Source organism: Gallinula chloropus (assembly GCF_964237585.1).
Source record: "Gallinula chloropus genome assembly, chromosome: 3".
Lineage (NCBI taxonomy): Eukaryota > Metazoa > Chordata > Aves > Gruiformes > Rallidae > Gallinula > Gallinula chloropus.
This window is the reverse complement of record NC_140087.1, coordinates 46,292,818-46,310,110: the sequence shown is the minus strand read 5'-3', so window position 1 is coordinate 46,310,110 and position 17,293 is coordinate 46,292,818. Positions and strand designations below refer to the sequence as shown.

General features: G+C 37.6%; 1 protein-coding gene across 2 annotated transcripts in view; it reads left to right on the top strand.

Annotated features, from left to right (window-relative positions):
• Positions 1–17,293, top strand: part of PLD5 (phospholipase D family member 5) — a gene marked incomplete at both ends in the record, with an annotated part of 192,144 nt that overhangs the window by 63,828 nt on the left and 111,023 nt on the right. The window contains one exon of one of the 2 annotated variants that reach the window (XM_084262198.1): positions 10,841–10,977. In XM_084262198.1, the coding sequence (XP_084118324.1) occupies positions 10,841–10,977 (137 nt within the window). Of the gene's footprint in view, positions 1–10,840; positions 10,985–17,293 lie in introns of those variants that run through there. The other variant, XM_084262199.1, reaches the window with a different exon arrangement.

Here is a 17,293-nt window from a genome sequence, read left to right as displayed (position 1 = left end):
ACACTGTAAAAATCTCATACAAAAACAGATTATGGTAGAGGAAAGTAGAAGACTTAAAGGCCGATTGCTGTTTTTCTTGACTTTTTCTCTTGGCACTCCTTTTTGATTGTTATATATTCATGTGTGCTTATAAATTTATTATCATTGTAAATATTCAAATCTTTTTTTCTTTTTCTGGGATTTCAGGGGAAGCTTTTCAGACCAAATCTTTATGAAGACCTGTTATTAACAGTTTTTATAAATAACTAGCACCAGACATTCCAGTCATTGAGAACTGAGAGGATTTTTTTTTCATTACCTAAATCATTCCTGCTTTGCTATGAAAGTACTTTCATTTAAAAAAAGCCAACCAAAACCACAACAAATGCATACACTCACCCCCGCCACCCCAAAAAGTCCCCAAACACCCACCAGAAGAAATGGAATGTTCGTCTTCCTCAGAGACAAATGAGAAAAACAGAGCCTCTGGGGCCCTCTCCAAGAAGAGGCAGCTGCCTTTGTAGGATGCATGTGAAAATGGAGACTTCCTGCCTCGCTTTCTTCACATTGGATTTTGCTTGCAGAGTAAGGGATGGTTCTGCTCTTAATGACATTCCACTCTTCAGTCTTCTGTATGCTGTCATTTGAAATCAAATGTTGTATGTCAAGGAGGGAGATTTTTCTCCTCTTGTTCCTTTTCTGGGGATTCAGTGGTCTTGACATTGAATTTCTTCAAAGCATCGGGCAGGCAAGAAATGATCTGGGCCAAATATCTTTGTTTCCTTTACGCAAAAATGATATTAGGGGTGATTATTCTATATATGTTTGACTTCCCAGAAGCCCAAGTCAATACAGCAATCCCATCTTTCCTCTTAATAGTACATATTTTCCCAACAATAAAGGAATTATCCATCAAATAGAACTACTTAAGATGTAAACGTTACAAATACTGCCATTTAATTCAATTACAGAATTGTGGCGTAACTCAACAGGCAGATAAAACAACCCTACAGCTGCTTGTTCACTTCTGCCACAGTGGGATAGGGGAAGAATGGGGGGACTGGGGTGAGGGGGGAAAGCTAGAACTCATAAGTTGAGATGAAGACACTTTAACAGGTAAAGCAAAAGCCGTGCCCAAGCAAAGCAAGACAAGGAATTCATTCCCTACTCCCCATGGGCAGGCAGGAGTTCAGCCATCCCCAGGGAAGCAGGGTGCCATCACGTGTAATGGTGACTTGAGAATCGCCATCATTCTAAATGTGCCCTCCCCTTCTTCCCCCCACTTTATATGCTGAGCATGATGTCATGTGGCATAGAATATCCCTTGGGTCAGCTGTCCTGGCTGTGTACCCTCCCAACTCCACCCCAGCCCACTCACTGGTTGGGTGAGAAGCAGCAAAGACCTTGGCTCTGTGTAAGCACTGCTCAGCAGTAACTAAAACATCTCTGTGTTACCAACACTGTTTTCAGCCCAAATACAAAAGCTAGCCCCGTACCAGCTACCAGAAAGAAAATTAACTCTGTCCTGGCCAAAACCGGCACAAGAATCTTATAGTATAAAAAGCTTGGTAACTAAATTACCTCTCAATTACCTGTCATAAAAAAGAAAGCATACATCAGATACACTTAATCACTATCATTAACTATTTACCGTTATAGTTCTGATTAGCTATAGATCATAAGCCTCTCTCTATTTTCCTTTATCTCTCTCTAAAGTAGAATATAATTCCTATTGTGAATGTCACGTTGGTTGTGTTCTCTGTGACAATGGAATTGACTTGCTTGGCCGAATGGCAAATCTATCATTTCAACATGTACTCACAGTGTAGTTATATATTCAGAATGAGCTAAAAATAAATGTTTCCTTTATGAGATAATTTCATTTCATGAACTTATGTCAATTTATAATAGTGTTAGTAAAACTTTTTCCTTAAGCGTGTCTCATCAGAATGAATAAAAGCAAACTAAAAAAAAACAAACCAACCATAAAACCCCAACAAATTTCACTCTTAATTTTCTTCGTACACTTCAGGACAGGGAAACTAGCAATTTATGATTCATCTGAGAAACTAAGTTAGTACCTCTGGGTTGAGTTGCACCACCTGCCTTTGATTGTAGAATGATTGCTTTATTGGGATTTAATGTGATGTTGCTGTAATTGATGGCATGCACACTCTTGGCCTGTCCAATTTCAGGAGGAAGTGCTTAAACCTCATCAGAAAAAAGTTTAAGGTAATTTATTTTCCTTTGTTAATTTGATTAAGAAAAAAAAATGTTCCAGGTAGAGCAGTGAGTTAGTTATGCTGCAGAACTGCACCAGAGCTTGAATTTGTGTCTAACAGACTGCCTAGTGGCACTTATGTGTCAGTAGCCACAATTTCTTTGTTTTAGGCCCTTTTTTTGTCATGACTTGTCTATTTTTAAAGAATCTTAGAAAAACAGTGAAAGACTGTGTGCGAGAAGCTTGAGCTGATTGTGCATATGAACATTAAATGTCATATGAAAATATGAGGAAAAAAATTTGTTCATGACTTTTAAATTTCAATTAGTTTATCTTAAAACCTTATTAGCAGCATTCTTAGATAAAACATTTTCTGGATAGAAGCATTATTTCTTTTGTAATTGCTGTGTTGTCATCAAGTTTTAGGCTAATTAGGTTTTTTTTCTAGTTACTAAAGTAGTAAACCAAATTATATTTACTTTTCAACACAGAAGAGGCGTTACCTGTTGTAAATTAGAGATCAGAAGTATAAAATCAATGTATTTGTATATAGCCTGGTCTGCCTTTGCAAATAAACATATATAAATGAATCTAACATTCTAGTAGTTTTCCCTTGTCATGTTGAAACAGATTTGTGTTGGCTGTTAACAGTCATTATTTTATATATTTATAGATACATATATTCAGGGTGTCTGTTTGCATATGCATAGGGCCTAAACATCTTTTTTGGGTGCTGAAGTGATATGGAATGATCTATCATGGACATACTTGCACTGACATCAATAGGGTTACTGTATTTTCCTCTTAAAAAGTCCCTTGCACATAAATGTTTGTTTGTTGTGTGCACACAAAATAGCTGCCCAACATTTTTCTGATCCCATCTGTCAGGCAGCCTCAAATCCTGTGATGTTGCCCGAGTGCACCCTGACCTGTCCTCTGTTCCCAAATGCTGCTTGTCCCGGATTCAGACTGATAAAGTGTTCTGAATTGCTGGATGGTACCATGTCATCAGATTGTCCTTAGGCTGAGATCTGCCTTAATAGTATGACGTGATAGGATTGATGTTAAAATTTAACAGCTTCATACCTGATGTATTATAGCCAAACACTCATTTTGATGCTCAAAGGTGACCAAATGGAAATAAAACCTCAATGTGTGTTAGGCTTCTTAAATGCATGACTAGTTCAAATGTGGGATGTCCTTCCTTTCTTGGTGAGCTGTCTAAGGTGAAAAAGTTTTGAGCATTTCACAGGCAACTAAGAAAATTATACCTTTCCCCTCCTTTGTAATTTAAAGCATTCTATTTCAATTTAGTATAAACATGATTAATCTTTACATTAAAAAGTGAAGGTGTATGATGAGCAGTTCTAGAAGAGATTTAAGAAATCAGGGTTAGTAGAAAAATGTTATGATGAATGCAAACAAAGTGTAGAGAAGATAGTAGTAATGTAGACTTTTTTTTTCCTTGATGATGATGATGGCTTGCAGGACTCAGATGCAGTATGGCAAGTTACTGCAGTTTCTCATTCAGTGTTCGTTGAAAATTCTCATTTCTTGCGGTTCTGGTATTTTGTCCTAGTTTTCCATTAGGAGTTAGGACAATCAACATCAAATACAAAGTGAAGGTGGAGAGAAGTAGGGCTACAACTTGGACTTTCAAACTATTTGGCCTGCTATGCTGTAGGCTCCAGAGAGATAACTAAAGGCTGTAAAATTATGAAGAGTATTTTCTGCTACCAATCAGACAACCAGAACGCCTGCTGATACCTGGACTTCTAGATTACAGGCCAGTCCTTGTATCATCTGCTAGATCTTGCCCGCTGTCCTCCCATGATTGTAACTGATTTAAGTGCACTGCTCTGCAATATACTAAGTAGCTTGCATTAATTTCAATCTTTCTCACATTGTTGCCTTATAGGATCTTGTTCTTGAGGAAAAATAATAGAGCTTTAAACGCTTGTTTGCTCAGTGATTGTTTGATGTGTTTCACCTGATTTCTGAAGAGGGCTGAGTTCAGTTTTTAATTATATTTGTGGGCTAAAGTTGCATATAAAGGGTGTCTTATCTGTACATAAAAAAATCTAATATATGAAGATAAGCACTGTTAGATGTGTGTTAGTAATGCTATTTTTAGCTGCAGTGTTCTAGTTGGTAGACTAATTTTGCTAAACTGATTTTCTTTTTTTTTTTTTGCCTTTTGTATCTTTCCAGTTTTATATTTCGATTATTCTCTGGTTCTTTCTACCTCTTCTGTCTTTTGCAATTTTTTTTCCTCGTTCTTTCTTACCTTTCTGCTTTTTTCTCCCCTCCCTTCCAACTCTTCCTTTTGCAAACCATAGACTTCTGTTGTTTTTTTCCCCCATATTGGACATCTTTCTTCCCTTTTCCTCCCTTCTTATTTATTTCCTGTCTCTTCCATTCAGTGTACTTTATGATCTTCCTTTCTTTATTTGGTCACCCCAAATTGTTAATCCAATACTGTTGCCATCAGTCCTGGAATTCAGGTTGGGGTTTCTTCTTTGGTTTGTTTTTTCTAAAGGTGATTTGTATTTTGTTATGTGGTGGAATGCTGATGCAAAAAGAATTCAATTATAGCATTCTCTATCACAGCAATTTTTACTTGCAAAATTCCTGGTGGAGTAAGGTATCTAATGCCAGCACTGGTAAGAGTCCTTACTTAGATGCTCTAAGTTTAAAGATGAGTAAAGAGATATCAGGATATCTCTTTCCTATTTTTGGTGGGTATTGCTAACGAGGTAATTTCTGAAGTGTTTGTTCAGGACGGGTTCAGATCGTTCAATTTTTATTTCTTTGTTTGTTTGTTTGGGGTTTTTTGCGTGTTTTTTCCCAAGAAGGTACTGGATTTAAGTAGACTTATTTTTAGGGTAGACAATAGCGCTTTTTTTTTTTTTTTTTTTTTTTTGCATTGCCAAACTGTAATATTATGTTAAAGACTGAGTCAACATATCATGTTGAGAAGTCAGGGCTCAATTTTGGGTAAATGGCACACAAACACTTAAATGTATTCAGGCTTTTCACTCCTCCTTTTTGCCAATTCTGGCCAACAAATACATTAGAGGTTACTTGGTCATGTGCTGGAAACCCGTTGTTCTTATAGAGCTCGTATTCTGAATGTTAATAGCTTTCTGTAATACAGCACTTTGTGTGGATGAGGTTCAGATAAGTAACCCTAAGGCCTTGGATTTCTTCCAAAGTAGTTTATTGGTTTTCTATTTATAGCAACGTGTCTGTCCATGCGTTATACGCCCGACCAGTTGGATCAAATGTTTGTTCAGTGAGCAGTAAATCCAACGCTGCCACTTCACTGCTGGTGTGTGCTCAGGGCTTGCAACCCCTCTGTATGCCAGGGTGGCAGCAGTTCCTCTCATCCCATCTCCACTAGGCTGTGCTCTCTGTTTGCTGGGAGGCAAAACTTTGAACCACTTTTTACCCTTGGTAAAGGCACTCATTTGGGTCCTTCTCAGCCAAGTCTGACTACGGACTGGATATTGTAAAACCTCTGAGATAATTACATTTCTGTAAATCTTTCTTTTAAATATGGATTCTAAAGAAACTGCTTAGCAGAAAACGTGGCTTCACGTGCCTTGTTTGCTTGGAAGACACTGACATTAAAGAATGTTGTTTGGAGAATTAACTATTGATTCTATTCTTTCTGTGGTAAATATCACACTAGTTATTGTGGGGTTTTTTTCCTAGACTGTCTCCATACAGTCCTGAAAAGTGAACAAAATAGGCCAACTTGAAGTAGAGGGTAAGGATTATTTTTGCCTTGTGTGCAGTGCAAACATTATACCAGGATGCACAGATGTAAATCAACATAACAGTGTGACAGGGATGGTTCATGTTCAGGTTATACTCTGCTATAGCTTGTAGGTCCTTATGTGGAAAAAGGAGACTCTTTAAGAATGTAGAGAATAAATTCTACTGCTCACACCCGTGGCAATTTTAGTACTGTGCTGTGTGTCTAACAGTGGCAACAGGATGCCCCCATCATCTCGATTAGAGGGCACATCCCTGTGTATTTTCTCTAGCATCTGCTCTGGACTTTTTTTCAAAGGCTTTGTCTAATCTCTTTATAAACCTGCTGCTGCTTGCTTTTACAGCCTCCTGTGGCAACAAATTCCAGACACTCAATATCCACTTCATTAGAAAGTTTTTTATCTTTTGGAAACTTCACTCCTACAGGTTCCAATAAATGTCCCATATTTCTGGTATTGTGATACCTGGTGAATAATAATTTTGCTTTCACTATACTTGATGCTCTTGTGATGATTTTGAACTCTTTGGTCATATTACTTATTGTCTCCAAACTACAGACCCCTACCTTTTTCTCTTCTAAAGCATCTGCTCCAGCCTCTTAATAATTTTGATTATCCTTTTTCCTAATGGCTTCTCAGTTCCTGTATCTGTGCAAGTGATTACTCCTACCTGCTGGTAGCTCTTTTCTCTTCCTTAATTGAATTTTAACCTGGGTTTTTTCAACATACCCCCAAATTGTCAAGAACATGTTGAAATTTAAATCTAGTCTTCCAGCAGGCTTTCAATTTGCACTGCTTTTGTTTTGATTGAAAACTTAATAAGCACATTTCATTTCTAGTCCATAATTTAGATTGTTAATAAAGACACGAACAAAAACAGATGCACAGCAGAATCCTCTGAATCCCTTCTAAAACGTCCTCCCATTTTTTCAATGAGCTTGATATTCCAACCAGTTTTGCACCTCTCCTGTAATAACCTGGACATAGTTTCTGTGGTGTGTAAGAAAGTTTTTTTTATTAAAGATTATAGTATATGTTATTTTCATCGTCTCCAACAAGATAACAGGCTCATGACTAAGAAAGATGGAAATCGAATTTGATGTGAATTTTTCTTGACAAAATTTCTTATCTTCTACGTGTTTATGTATAGCACCTTCATTACTGACTTGTTCAAGTATTTTCTAGAGATGGGAGTTAAAATAAGTGATTTGCTTTTCCCCGATTTCTATTGCCTGACTACTTTTTTTTTTCTTAAATATGGGTAACATTTTCCTCTTTCCAGTCTTCAGAGATAAGCACTGGAAGTTGTCTGCTAGCCTAAGCCAGTACCTTATATATCCAAGGATGAAGCTCAGTAGGCTCAGCCAATTTGAAAATATTTATCTTAGCACTCTTGGATTAATTCCTTCCTATTTTTGTTAAATAGGAACTTAAGCATTGGTTGGTATTAATCATACTCGCTGGGAGATTTAAGGCTGCGATGAAGATTATTACTGTATATGGATTCCGGATTAATGGAAAAAAAAAAGTCTTTACAGTAATTTTTTTTTCTCTAGTAAACACACATAATGATTCTAAGAAACAAGGTTAATCCAAGAATGATTGCTAATTCTAGAAGTCCAGTTCCTTGCCATCTTTGGCAAAAGTACTGCAGCACTCCATAAAGCCTCAGGAGCTGTTGACCAGGTTACTAGTGTTGAAGATGAGTGCCTTTGTTCTCACAGTGCTGTTCAGACATCTTGCAGGAAAGAGCAGGCTGCTGTTATGATGGAAGATGTGAAAACCTACCTTTTACAGCTTCCATGGTTCTGACAAGCAGATATGAACTCCATATTAGTATACTGCATAAATATTGTCTACTTTATTATTTAAATAGATATAAAATAAAGCTCTGGTTCAAAGCCATGACATGTTTTGTTTTGTGCTCAGTTTTCTCAGTAGATTCAGAACTGCAATTTCATGGTTCCTGCTTGGGGAGAGAAGGACATTTTTGTACTGTATTGAGGTAAAAGTAAATTCCCAGTTAAATTTAGTGTGTTGCAGAGATATACATATTGTTTGTGAAGAAACTGATAGCTTTATGGGCCATTGAAGCATTCTTAACTGCTTTTGAGTAATGGGAGTGCAGTAAAGATGGAGGCCTTGTTCTTTCTTGCTCTAATTTTGTATTCTGCCTGGGTAGCACGGGCTCTGATGTAACCTTACCTGACATAACTATCCTTTTTCTTAGTAATAAATAAACAGATAGGGTCCTTCTCAGATTGAATTCTAGTTTGACTGGTACTGCACTGCATACCTATTGTGCAGCTTTTGCTCTTGTTCTCACTCTCTACATAGGGGTAGAACAGCATGTTTTAGCAAATGCAGTATTTTGGTGGATTTGCTTTAATGTGGGTATTGGTTAAGCTGACTGAGGCAAACAAAGGAACACATTTTTCTCATGAAGTGGAAACCAGAAGCATTTTTGATAAGTCCTTATTCCTGCAGGAATTTCATTCCCAATCTTCCACAAACTCTGAAGAAATCTTTCTATCATGCAGCAGTATTTCTGGTCGTCAGAGATCTCCAGACTGTTAAGAGTGAACCTCTCAGCCACTGATATCCTCTGACAGGTCTAGTGAAACTGGTAGATGCTGTGGACCAAGGTCTCTTCGCATCTCTAGCAGTCTTCAAATATGTAAGAGACTACAGCAGGAAAGTGAAATACTCTCCTGTCCATTTTTCAGAGTATGGGAAGGAAAACCCAACATTGCAACGTAAGAGACTTAAGTAAGGCATCAGTAGGGTAATAATACATGGGGTGGATTCCTTAAAGATACTGCAGGATCACTTTCAACTGCAGATTTTTAGGGACAGACTACCAAAGTACCTGTTAGAAGTAAAATTTGTATAAATTAACCATGTATATGGAGAGTTGGAAAAATAAGCTTTAGAGGTGCCTCCCTACCCTGTATTCTGTAATCAAGTTTTGAAGACTGGAAGCTTGAACACAGAGGGTTTTAGACATTTACTGAAGGAGGCAGGAGGATAGGTCTGCTAAACTCTGAAGGATCCCAGTTGCCAAGGGGATGCAAACAACACAACATCCAGCAAACACCGACGCAAGAGTCCGAAGAGCAAATCTAACCGATTCCTTCTAGTCTGTCTATGGCATGAGCTCTTCTATCGTGAATTCTTTCAAGAAGCCTGCTATTACTCACACGTGCCCACGTACACACAGGCACGCGTGGAAGCGCTCACGGAACAGCGACGTGGTCTGTTCTAATCTATTTTAATTAGAGAAGGCCTGTTGGAAAATTGCTGGCAGAAAGGTGTTAGTGCATGAAAATTAATATTTATAACCATTGTCAAAAGAAAGGCTCGGAAGATTTGTTTGGTGCCTGTAGCTATTTTTTTATTCTGTGTTATCTAATACAAACATCAATTTGAATCTAAGCAATATTCAAATATTTATTTGTAATGTGTACCTAAATGTAAAAGATATCAAAAAATCACCACTCAGGAGATGCAATTTCAAGATGAATGCTTAGCTCATTCAAAATCTGCCTTACTAGCTGTATAATTTTTAAACTTTTTTTTTTTTTAATCAGGTCTTTACCTGACCCTTCATACCTGTAACTAATAATGTAGGTTTAGGAATATTGCAGAGTTGTAATTTTTTTTTTTCATGTTTTAGGGTGTCCTTATTTCAAAGAAAAATGCTGCTGTTACAGTTTGGGTTTTGTGTGTGTGGATTTATGAGGTTCCCTATGCTATTTCTAGCCATACTGTTAAGCTGATATTTAAGAAAAAGTGAAAGAACGAAACATTATAATTGTCAAAGATAAATGCATAACACAAAAGATCTGTGTAAATAAGAGCAGTAAATCAGATCTGTGCAGTTCTGTCTTTATTTTAGTGCTAGTGTGATAGCAGTGGGTGAGCAGCAGTCAGTCACACTGCAGAGCTTGACTGTAGCTGTAGACATGCAGACCTGAAAGAACAGGGATTTAAACTTCATACTATAATGTGTAAGTCAAGAAGCTTTGAATATGTTCCCCAAATTTATGTGAATGGACAATTAAAGCTAGATTCGGAGGATACAGTCAGAATTATTTTGGCTTCCCCTTTGCATCTTGCCTCAAACACCTAGAAATTGCTACCATAACATGTCCTGGTATTGAAGGAGCATAAGGCATCCATTGCACCTGCTATCCCCACCTTAAGTTAAGGCTATGCCTTGTTTTAATATTCAATCTGAGATACAGAGTTTATCATACTGAACAATGCTTTCCAGTTGTTTCCTCGAATCCCATCTATCTTCTGAAAATTTGTTTTCCTTATATTATGAGTACCGAGGGGCAAGGACTTGCCAAGTGTCTCAGTTGCTGTGACAATCAAAGTAACAATATCAGTTACTTTGTGTAGCAATGAAAAAATGACTTTGCTCTTCACTGTTCTTGCACTGACGTTTTATTTCAGCCAAACACAACAAAACTCTCAAGACTTTTGAGTGCCATCCTAAGTGTGTCCTTTATCTGTGAGGAGCAATCAGAAAATACGTAGTTAATGTAAGAGTCATTATTTTAATGCATAATGCTTCCCTCATGGTACAAACAGAAAACAGTTTAAATTATGAACATTATTTGTGACATGAATTATTTAACAATGTCTGAGAGATTTAAAATACATCTCAAGGTGATACCTGAAGGACAGTTTTGAGAGGGTGGGTTTTTTCATCCTGAGGTGTGTTTCATGTTGACAGCTGTGGTGGTAAGATCTTCAAAGAATTTTAGATCTTATGTAAAAGCTTTAGAGCTTCAGGTCATTGACTGGAATGTTCTCACACCATTAAAACTTTTTTAATCTTAATCTCTTTCAGTCCCAGCAAAGATGCATTGTGATCTTTGCACTGGTATGCTGCTTTGCAATTCTGGTTGCACTGATATTTTCGGCAGTGGATATTATGGGAGAAGATGAGGATGGACTTTCAGAAAAGAACTGTCAAAATAACTGTCGGTAAGAGGTAACAAACAAAACTTCTCTTTTGGGGTGGACAAGAATATATATGTCTTGTATAATAGCATGTAGTAATTACCATAGTCCTGTGGTATAATTGGGAAGAGTAGGTAATAGAGGAAGAAATTGTTTCTTGTTTTGAATTTCTGGGTTTGGAAGTTGGTTTGACAAAATAAAGTGTGCTTTTTGAAGTTATTTTTGGTTGTGTGTTTTGAGCAAGACCCGTGTGTTATTTAAATTATTTTGAAAGCTTGGGTCAAAGCCTATTATATTTCAGTAAATGAGTACTGAGGTGGCTCACATAGTTCCCGATTCTGTCATGCCAGTCTTTCATCAAGAGCTTTTTTGTTTCCTCAGGAAGATCACTGATCACTTTTGACCTAAGATTGCTGTCCCTATTACATAGGGGGACATATTGTATATTCATGTCTGTTGCACTCCACTTATACACAATAGCTCGCCTGGCAACTGTGAAGGAAATTAGTGATATAGTCAGAAAAATAGGGAGTATTGACTATGTTGGATTAGGATTTGCCTCAGACACCTGCCACAATTTTAACTTTAAGAGTTAAGAAGATGATCATATTTTGGGAGCTGTTATTTCCAGACTGTGAATTACATTTTGCTGCAGCCCATTGCCAGGTTCTTCCATGAATCTGTTCATCCAATGTACCAATGATGTTGTCCAAGGTCCACTTCTCTCCACTAGTAACGCTGGTTTAATGAATGTTTCACAATTGTATTCTGCTTTTTTTCAAGCTTTAAACATGGATACAGAGAACCCTTTCTCTTTCATTTTATGAAAAAATTCATCCTTAAATAACTTCTCAGCAATCCATTTGATTTTGATCAAGGAATTGCTGGAGTGGGAAGGGGCCTCTGGGCATCCTGAGGTCCACTGCCCTGCTTGGAGCAAGGTCAGCTACATCAGGTTGCTCAGAGATATGCAGAACTGGGCTTTGCATAGCTCAAGGGGTGAACTCCACAGCCTTCCTGGGCAACCTGTTCCACTGTTTGTACTGAATCTACCCAGCTACCATTAGCTGGGTATACAGTGAGTTGGAGATAATTGGTATTTATTTTTCAGAATAATCTAATGAAAATTTAATGTATGTTTGTGTATTTTTTCTTATTTCTGCTATTCTATGTTGATTTTGTGTGAAAATTCATTGGGGATGGTGCCTTTCTATTGCTGCACCTGTCACAATGTGGTCAGAAGTGATTCACAGTCCAGAAAATGGGATTATGTTTTTGCAACTATACTGTGGTTTTACAGTATTTTTTACCCTCTGGTAATTAAAAAAGAGGGATGGGGGGGAGGAGAAATTCTTCTTTACATTTGCAGCTCCTTTCAAATAGGGCATACCTGCAGCCTTGTTTTGTTCTGAAACCCAGCACACTTCCGGCAGTTTTTTCCAGTTTGGCCCTAATCTGTTTCCATTCTTGTATGCCTACAGTTCTGGGCAACCTTCTTATATCTTGTCTGAATTTCCTAGAGTTCAGCTAGCTTTCTTTTGCCATCAGGGACTTAGGTATTCTTCACTGTGAGTGGAAGCCTTCTAAAATTTTTAAAGATCCTGCATGTGTCACCTCTACACCCACTATCTCCATGTGTGAATCTTTGACAGAACTAGGTCAGACGAGGGGAAGGTCTTTCTGCTCATTGGCTTCAGTGTGCTGTGCACAACTTCAGTACACGCAACAACTACTGCAACGTGTTTTCCTTCTAGTTGTATCAACTGATGGCTCCTGTTTTGTTCTGGGTAGCTGCATGGGCCTACCCAAAGAACTTAATCTTTGTATTCTTTAAATGAAAAAACAAAATAGGAGGGGCTGCCATGTACAGTTCCATGGAAAAATGTGATGTTACTTTTTTCCACATGTAATGGATTACTTGGTTTTGTCTCTTTGCATGGGCTACACCAGTCTGCCTTTCCAAAGGACACTCAGCTTTGCTCAGCTTTCTGTTGACTGGCATGCATCGCTCTTGCCTCTTCTGGACTGCGTTAGGGGATCCTGCGAGTAAAACCAGCACATTTGACTTTAAACATTAGAGTCAATGAAACTGCTCTCCATTTACAGTGATAGAAGTGATCTCAGACCCCAGCTCTATTTTAAGGTGCCTTTCCCAGTGATTCACTTGCGTGATCTAGCTACTGATACCTGAACCAGAAGGGCTATCAGTGCTGTGTGTACAGACTGCCTCAACCATTTCTAATAACAGTATCTGAGTGGCAGCAGCTGCTACCTTCTAACATCGAACCCTTCTCTACACGATGAAGCTGGGCTCCTTTACGTGTTAAATATATTGCAAGCTTAACTGAAGTGTGGCAAGATCAATTGCTGCCTGTGGCATATGTTTAGTACTTGGGGTAAGCACTTTTAATAAGTAAGACAAGAATTATTGAATTCTTATATTTCTGCTGTGTGAGTACTTTCACTGAAATTCAGGAACGGGCACTTGTGCCTGCTGGATGTGCAGAGACAGAATGGTTATAGATGATCTTTTTTTTTTTTTAGATTAAATGATTGTCAAATGCCAGTTTACATACACAATTGTGTGATTCTGTTTTGTTTTTAATTGACTGAAGTTTGAAGATGCTTGATGGGAAAGCATGTTATTGGCTTGAGAGGAACTTCACTGATGATTTCTAAAAGGTTTTCATGTTCTGAAAATCAATTTGATTTCTGTAATTTTATTTTAAAGGAAAATATGTCTGAAATAGAGCTGTGGTCTAAAATAGTTCTTTGGCATGAAATTTTTGAAGCTTGTGCCAAAAAATAGCAAGTGAGAATTTCAAAAAATAAAAAAGAAAGAGAGAAAGAGAAAGCAAAAGGAAGACATTTGTAGCAGTCTAGAGCTTTTTGTAGCTTGAGAGAAGCATTGAGGTATACTGCAAGTAGCATTATGCGGTAAAGCTTACATCTATTTTTATTGAGATTGTATTGTTGTCCATCAGTATAAATGCAGCCTTTCTGATCTACTTGTTGTAGTTCAACATGACGTCTCTTCTGTTAATTATTCCTTAAACTCTTATTGCATAAGGAATGCATATGTTGCCAAAAAGACCTTCCTCTCTACTGATGTATTTATTTCTCTTGGGGGGCTTTGTAATAAAAAAAAGTCAGGGAAGTGGAAAAGCAGCCTTTTTTGCATGCCTTCACCAGTTGCTGAAGGGGTTGCTGCCACCCATCTGAAAGGATGCATAGGAAATGGCACTTTCTGAAGAAGCTAAAATTATGAATTATGATATGTGATCTTTGAGCTTCTTGCTGAAAAACCCTGCCTGTGGTTGAGAACTGAAATGCGTCTTGCCTTAGAGGTCAGTCTTGACTGCCAGAATGTGAGGGCAGTAAACCATTTCCTATAGTGGTTGTTACAGAGGCAGAGAAACTTAGTATTCAATAGTATTGAGTAGAATATTCAAGAGGAACTTGAGTATTTGAGATTTAACTAATTAAATTTTTGGACATGTAGATACAAAATCTTAGATTTTTTTTTTTTTTGTCTGCTTTACGTGTTTTAATCCAGAAATACATATACATAATTCAAAAGAAATTTCAACCCTGCCCTAATAACTGAGGGCAAATAAATGTAATTAACAGATTAATTACCAAGCACTACTGTAAAAAATTACTGTCTTCTACTGATACATATACTGTAATTCAAAAAGCAAGCTGGGGAGGAGATGGGAGATGGTCTGTAAAATTTAACAGGCAGACAAATTATGGCTTCAGAACTGAAACTGGAATCTGAACTCTCCTGAATGGAAAGCTGTATTGGTTTAGATGAAACAATGCTTTTTGTACTTATTTACACTGTCCCATATAAATTTCATACTGTAAATGATATGTGGAGAGACTGGCTGTTGGAAAGTAGACCTTTTATTTAAGTTCTTTTACAGCTGGACCAACTCTGTTCTGAGGGAGCTTTTCACTTCTGAGTGTACTATACACTCCCGGATTTTTTCCACAAATTCGATTTCAGAATGCTGGGCTTAGAAAATACAAATGACTTTTGACCCTGGCTATTAAAAAGAAATGTCATCTGATAGACATTTAAGGAACAAACAAGTAGTAATGACTGTGAAAATTTGAGGTTTTGCACTTGTGCTTTGTGTGGGATACAAATAATTCTCCTGAGAATGTTGTTAGGCAGCTCTGATGGATGAGGCCGGTTAAGAGGATATGCTTAGCAGTCTGGAAACTTTGCCTGTCTCACTGTGGGCCCATTAGACACTGAGTCTATAAAATTAGATTATTGCAATTAGAAAATAGTACTTTCTAATGGCTGATCTATTGTGAATAAATCTTGGGTAGCCCCTGATGTAACTTTAGTCAACACTTCCTTGGATTTGTTGAAACTGGTTGGTAAACTCGAAAAATAGCTATCTAGGAAAAAGAAGAAATTGCAACTATGAAGAGTAGGTCTCTGTTATCTAAAGTGTTTCAACCAAGGTCATTTCAATTTATTACCAGTAACTTCAGCTGTTCAGTATGCCTCTTCTCCTTGTTGCTGTTGATAGTCATGCTATGGTTCCTACAGAGCTTGCACATGCCCTTGGTTATCCTTGTCTCACCGTCTTTTCCAATATCCACTGAGGCAGTAGCAGCTGGCATAGTTCCTGCCTCTGATTCTGCCTTTGATCCTGTCTCTTGAGAGGGGCTAAAGAAAACTAAGGTGGAAAGGGAAGCAATGGGTACTACTTTCCATGGTTCCCAAGTTTAGGGTGTAGTAAAACTGTTGTCATGATGATTTAGGGCTGGGAGGGTTTTTTACAATTTTTGCCTTTCTCTGACAATAATTGGAGGGTTTTCTTGTTTTACCTGTGTGTTCAGGGTGGATTCTGTCTTGCATTCTGTTCCAATTTTGCTACTGTGATCAATTTTCTTGTCCTCAGTGTAATATATAATGAAGGTACTTGTTCTTTTGTTTTTGGATTTGTACTGGAAGAATTTGCTTTTCTGTATGACACGATTGGCAAAGCTGTTTAATTCAGTTGGTGACTGCAAGGAGGCTTTGACCAATTCTGCCCCTATAATAAGAAGGTGGTAATACTCAGGCAGTATTTGTATTTGCTTTGGAAATTGGAGTGGTTTGAATAAGGGTTTGTATTCTTGATTTCAGTTTCCTGCAGAGGAGCTGAATCTTCCTGGTGAAATGCTAAGCTTTGCATCTCAACAGTACCTGGCAGCACTGAGTTCTAGACACTAAATCCAGTTGTATATAATAATTCTTCATGTGTATCTGTACTCTGTTTTCAATTTCATTAGGAGTTCCTGTATTCTCATGTTGTGAGAGGGCCCACAATTGTTATTCTTTCTATATCTTTATAAAATTTTCCTTCAACTACTCTCTGCTGTTTCACCGCATAGGGTTCTGCAGTGCTACTAACAAAGGATGCTGCAGCACATGCTTACGTTGGTTTACCTTGGAAGTGCTTTGCCCCTGGCTGGCTGTGGGGGAGAATTTTCTCTGTGCTGCGTGGGTTCTGAACATAGCAAGGTTTATATTGATGGATTTCTATTTAATAAACAAACTATGACAGGCATAATAATTAAATGTCTAAACAGAACAAGATGCTCAGATTTTTTTTAAACAAGGCTGTTAAAGAGCAACTGAAGATTTCAGTTTACAAAACACTTATGGCACTTTGCATAAAAATGCCTTCTGCCAACCTGATGACTGTTGGCCTCTTGCTTTGGGGTGATGGAGAGAATGAGCTATAAAACACCTTAATTGTAAAAATGATCCACATTGGAAGGCTTTTTTTATTTTTTCATCAGAAGAATGAATACCCTAGATAGTTCAGGTAGGCAGTTCATCAGTAATTACATCATATGAATAGGTCTGGGCTACAACTCATTTTGACCACATGCACAAACGATTCCTATTTCTTGTATACTTTGTTCAATTAAAACTAATCCCTTCTTCTGGACTTTAGGACAGAGTACTTTAGAGTTTCCTTAACACAGTTGCTCCTGTCATGTAAAGCATTATTTAGGAGGTATTACAGAGATTGACATAGTTGGATATATTCAAGTATGTGCTCATTTCTCCTTTTGTGACTTAGAATTTGGAACATTTTCTCTGATGTGAATTCACAACCTTAATGGAAATCAAATTCCAGTTACTTTAAGTTTTCAGAGTAAGGCATGTGGGTTATAGGCTACCCCAGCACATGAATGGTTCCTTTCTCATGTATAGTCTGTTGGGGTTTCTCTATGATCAGATTTAGGTTTTTTTTCTTTTTCTTTTTAACCTAATGTGTTCAGGAAACTTAAATGACTTCATCCCAGCAGGACTCATAAAATT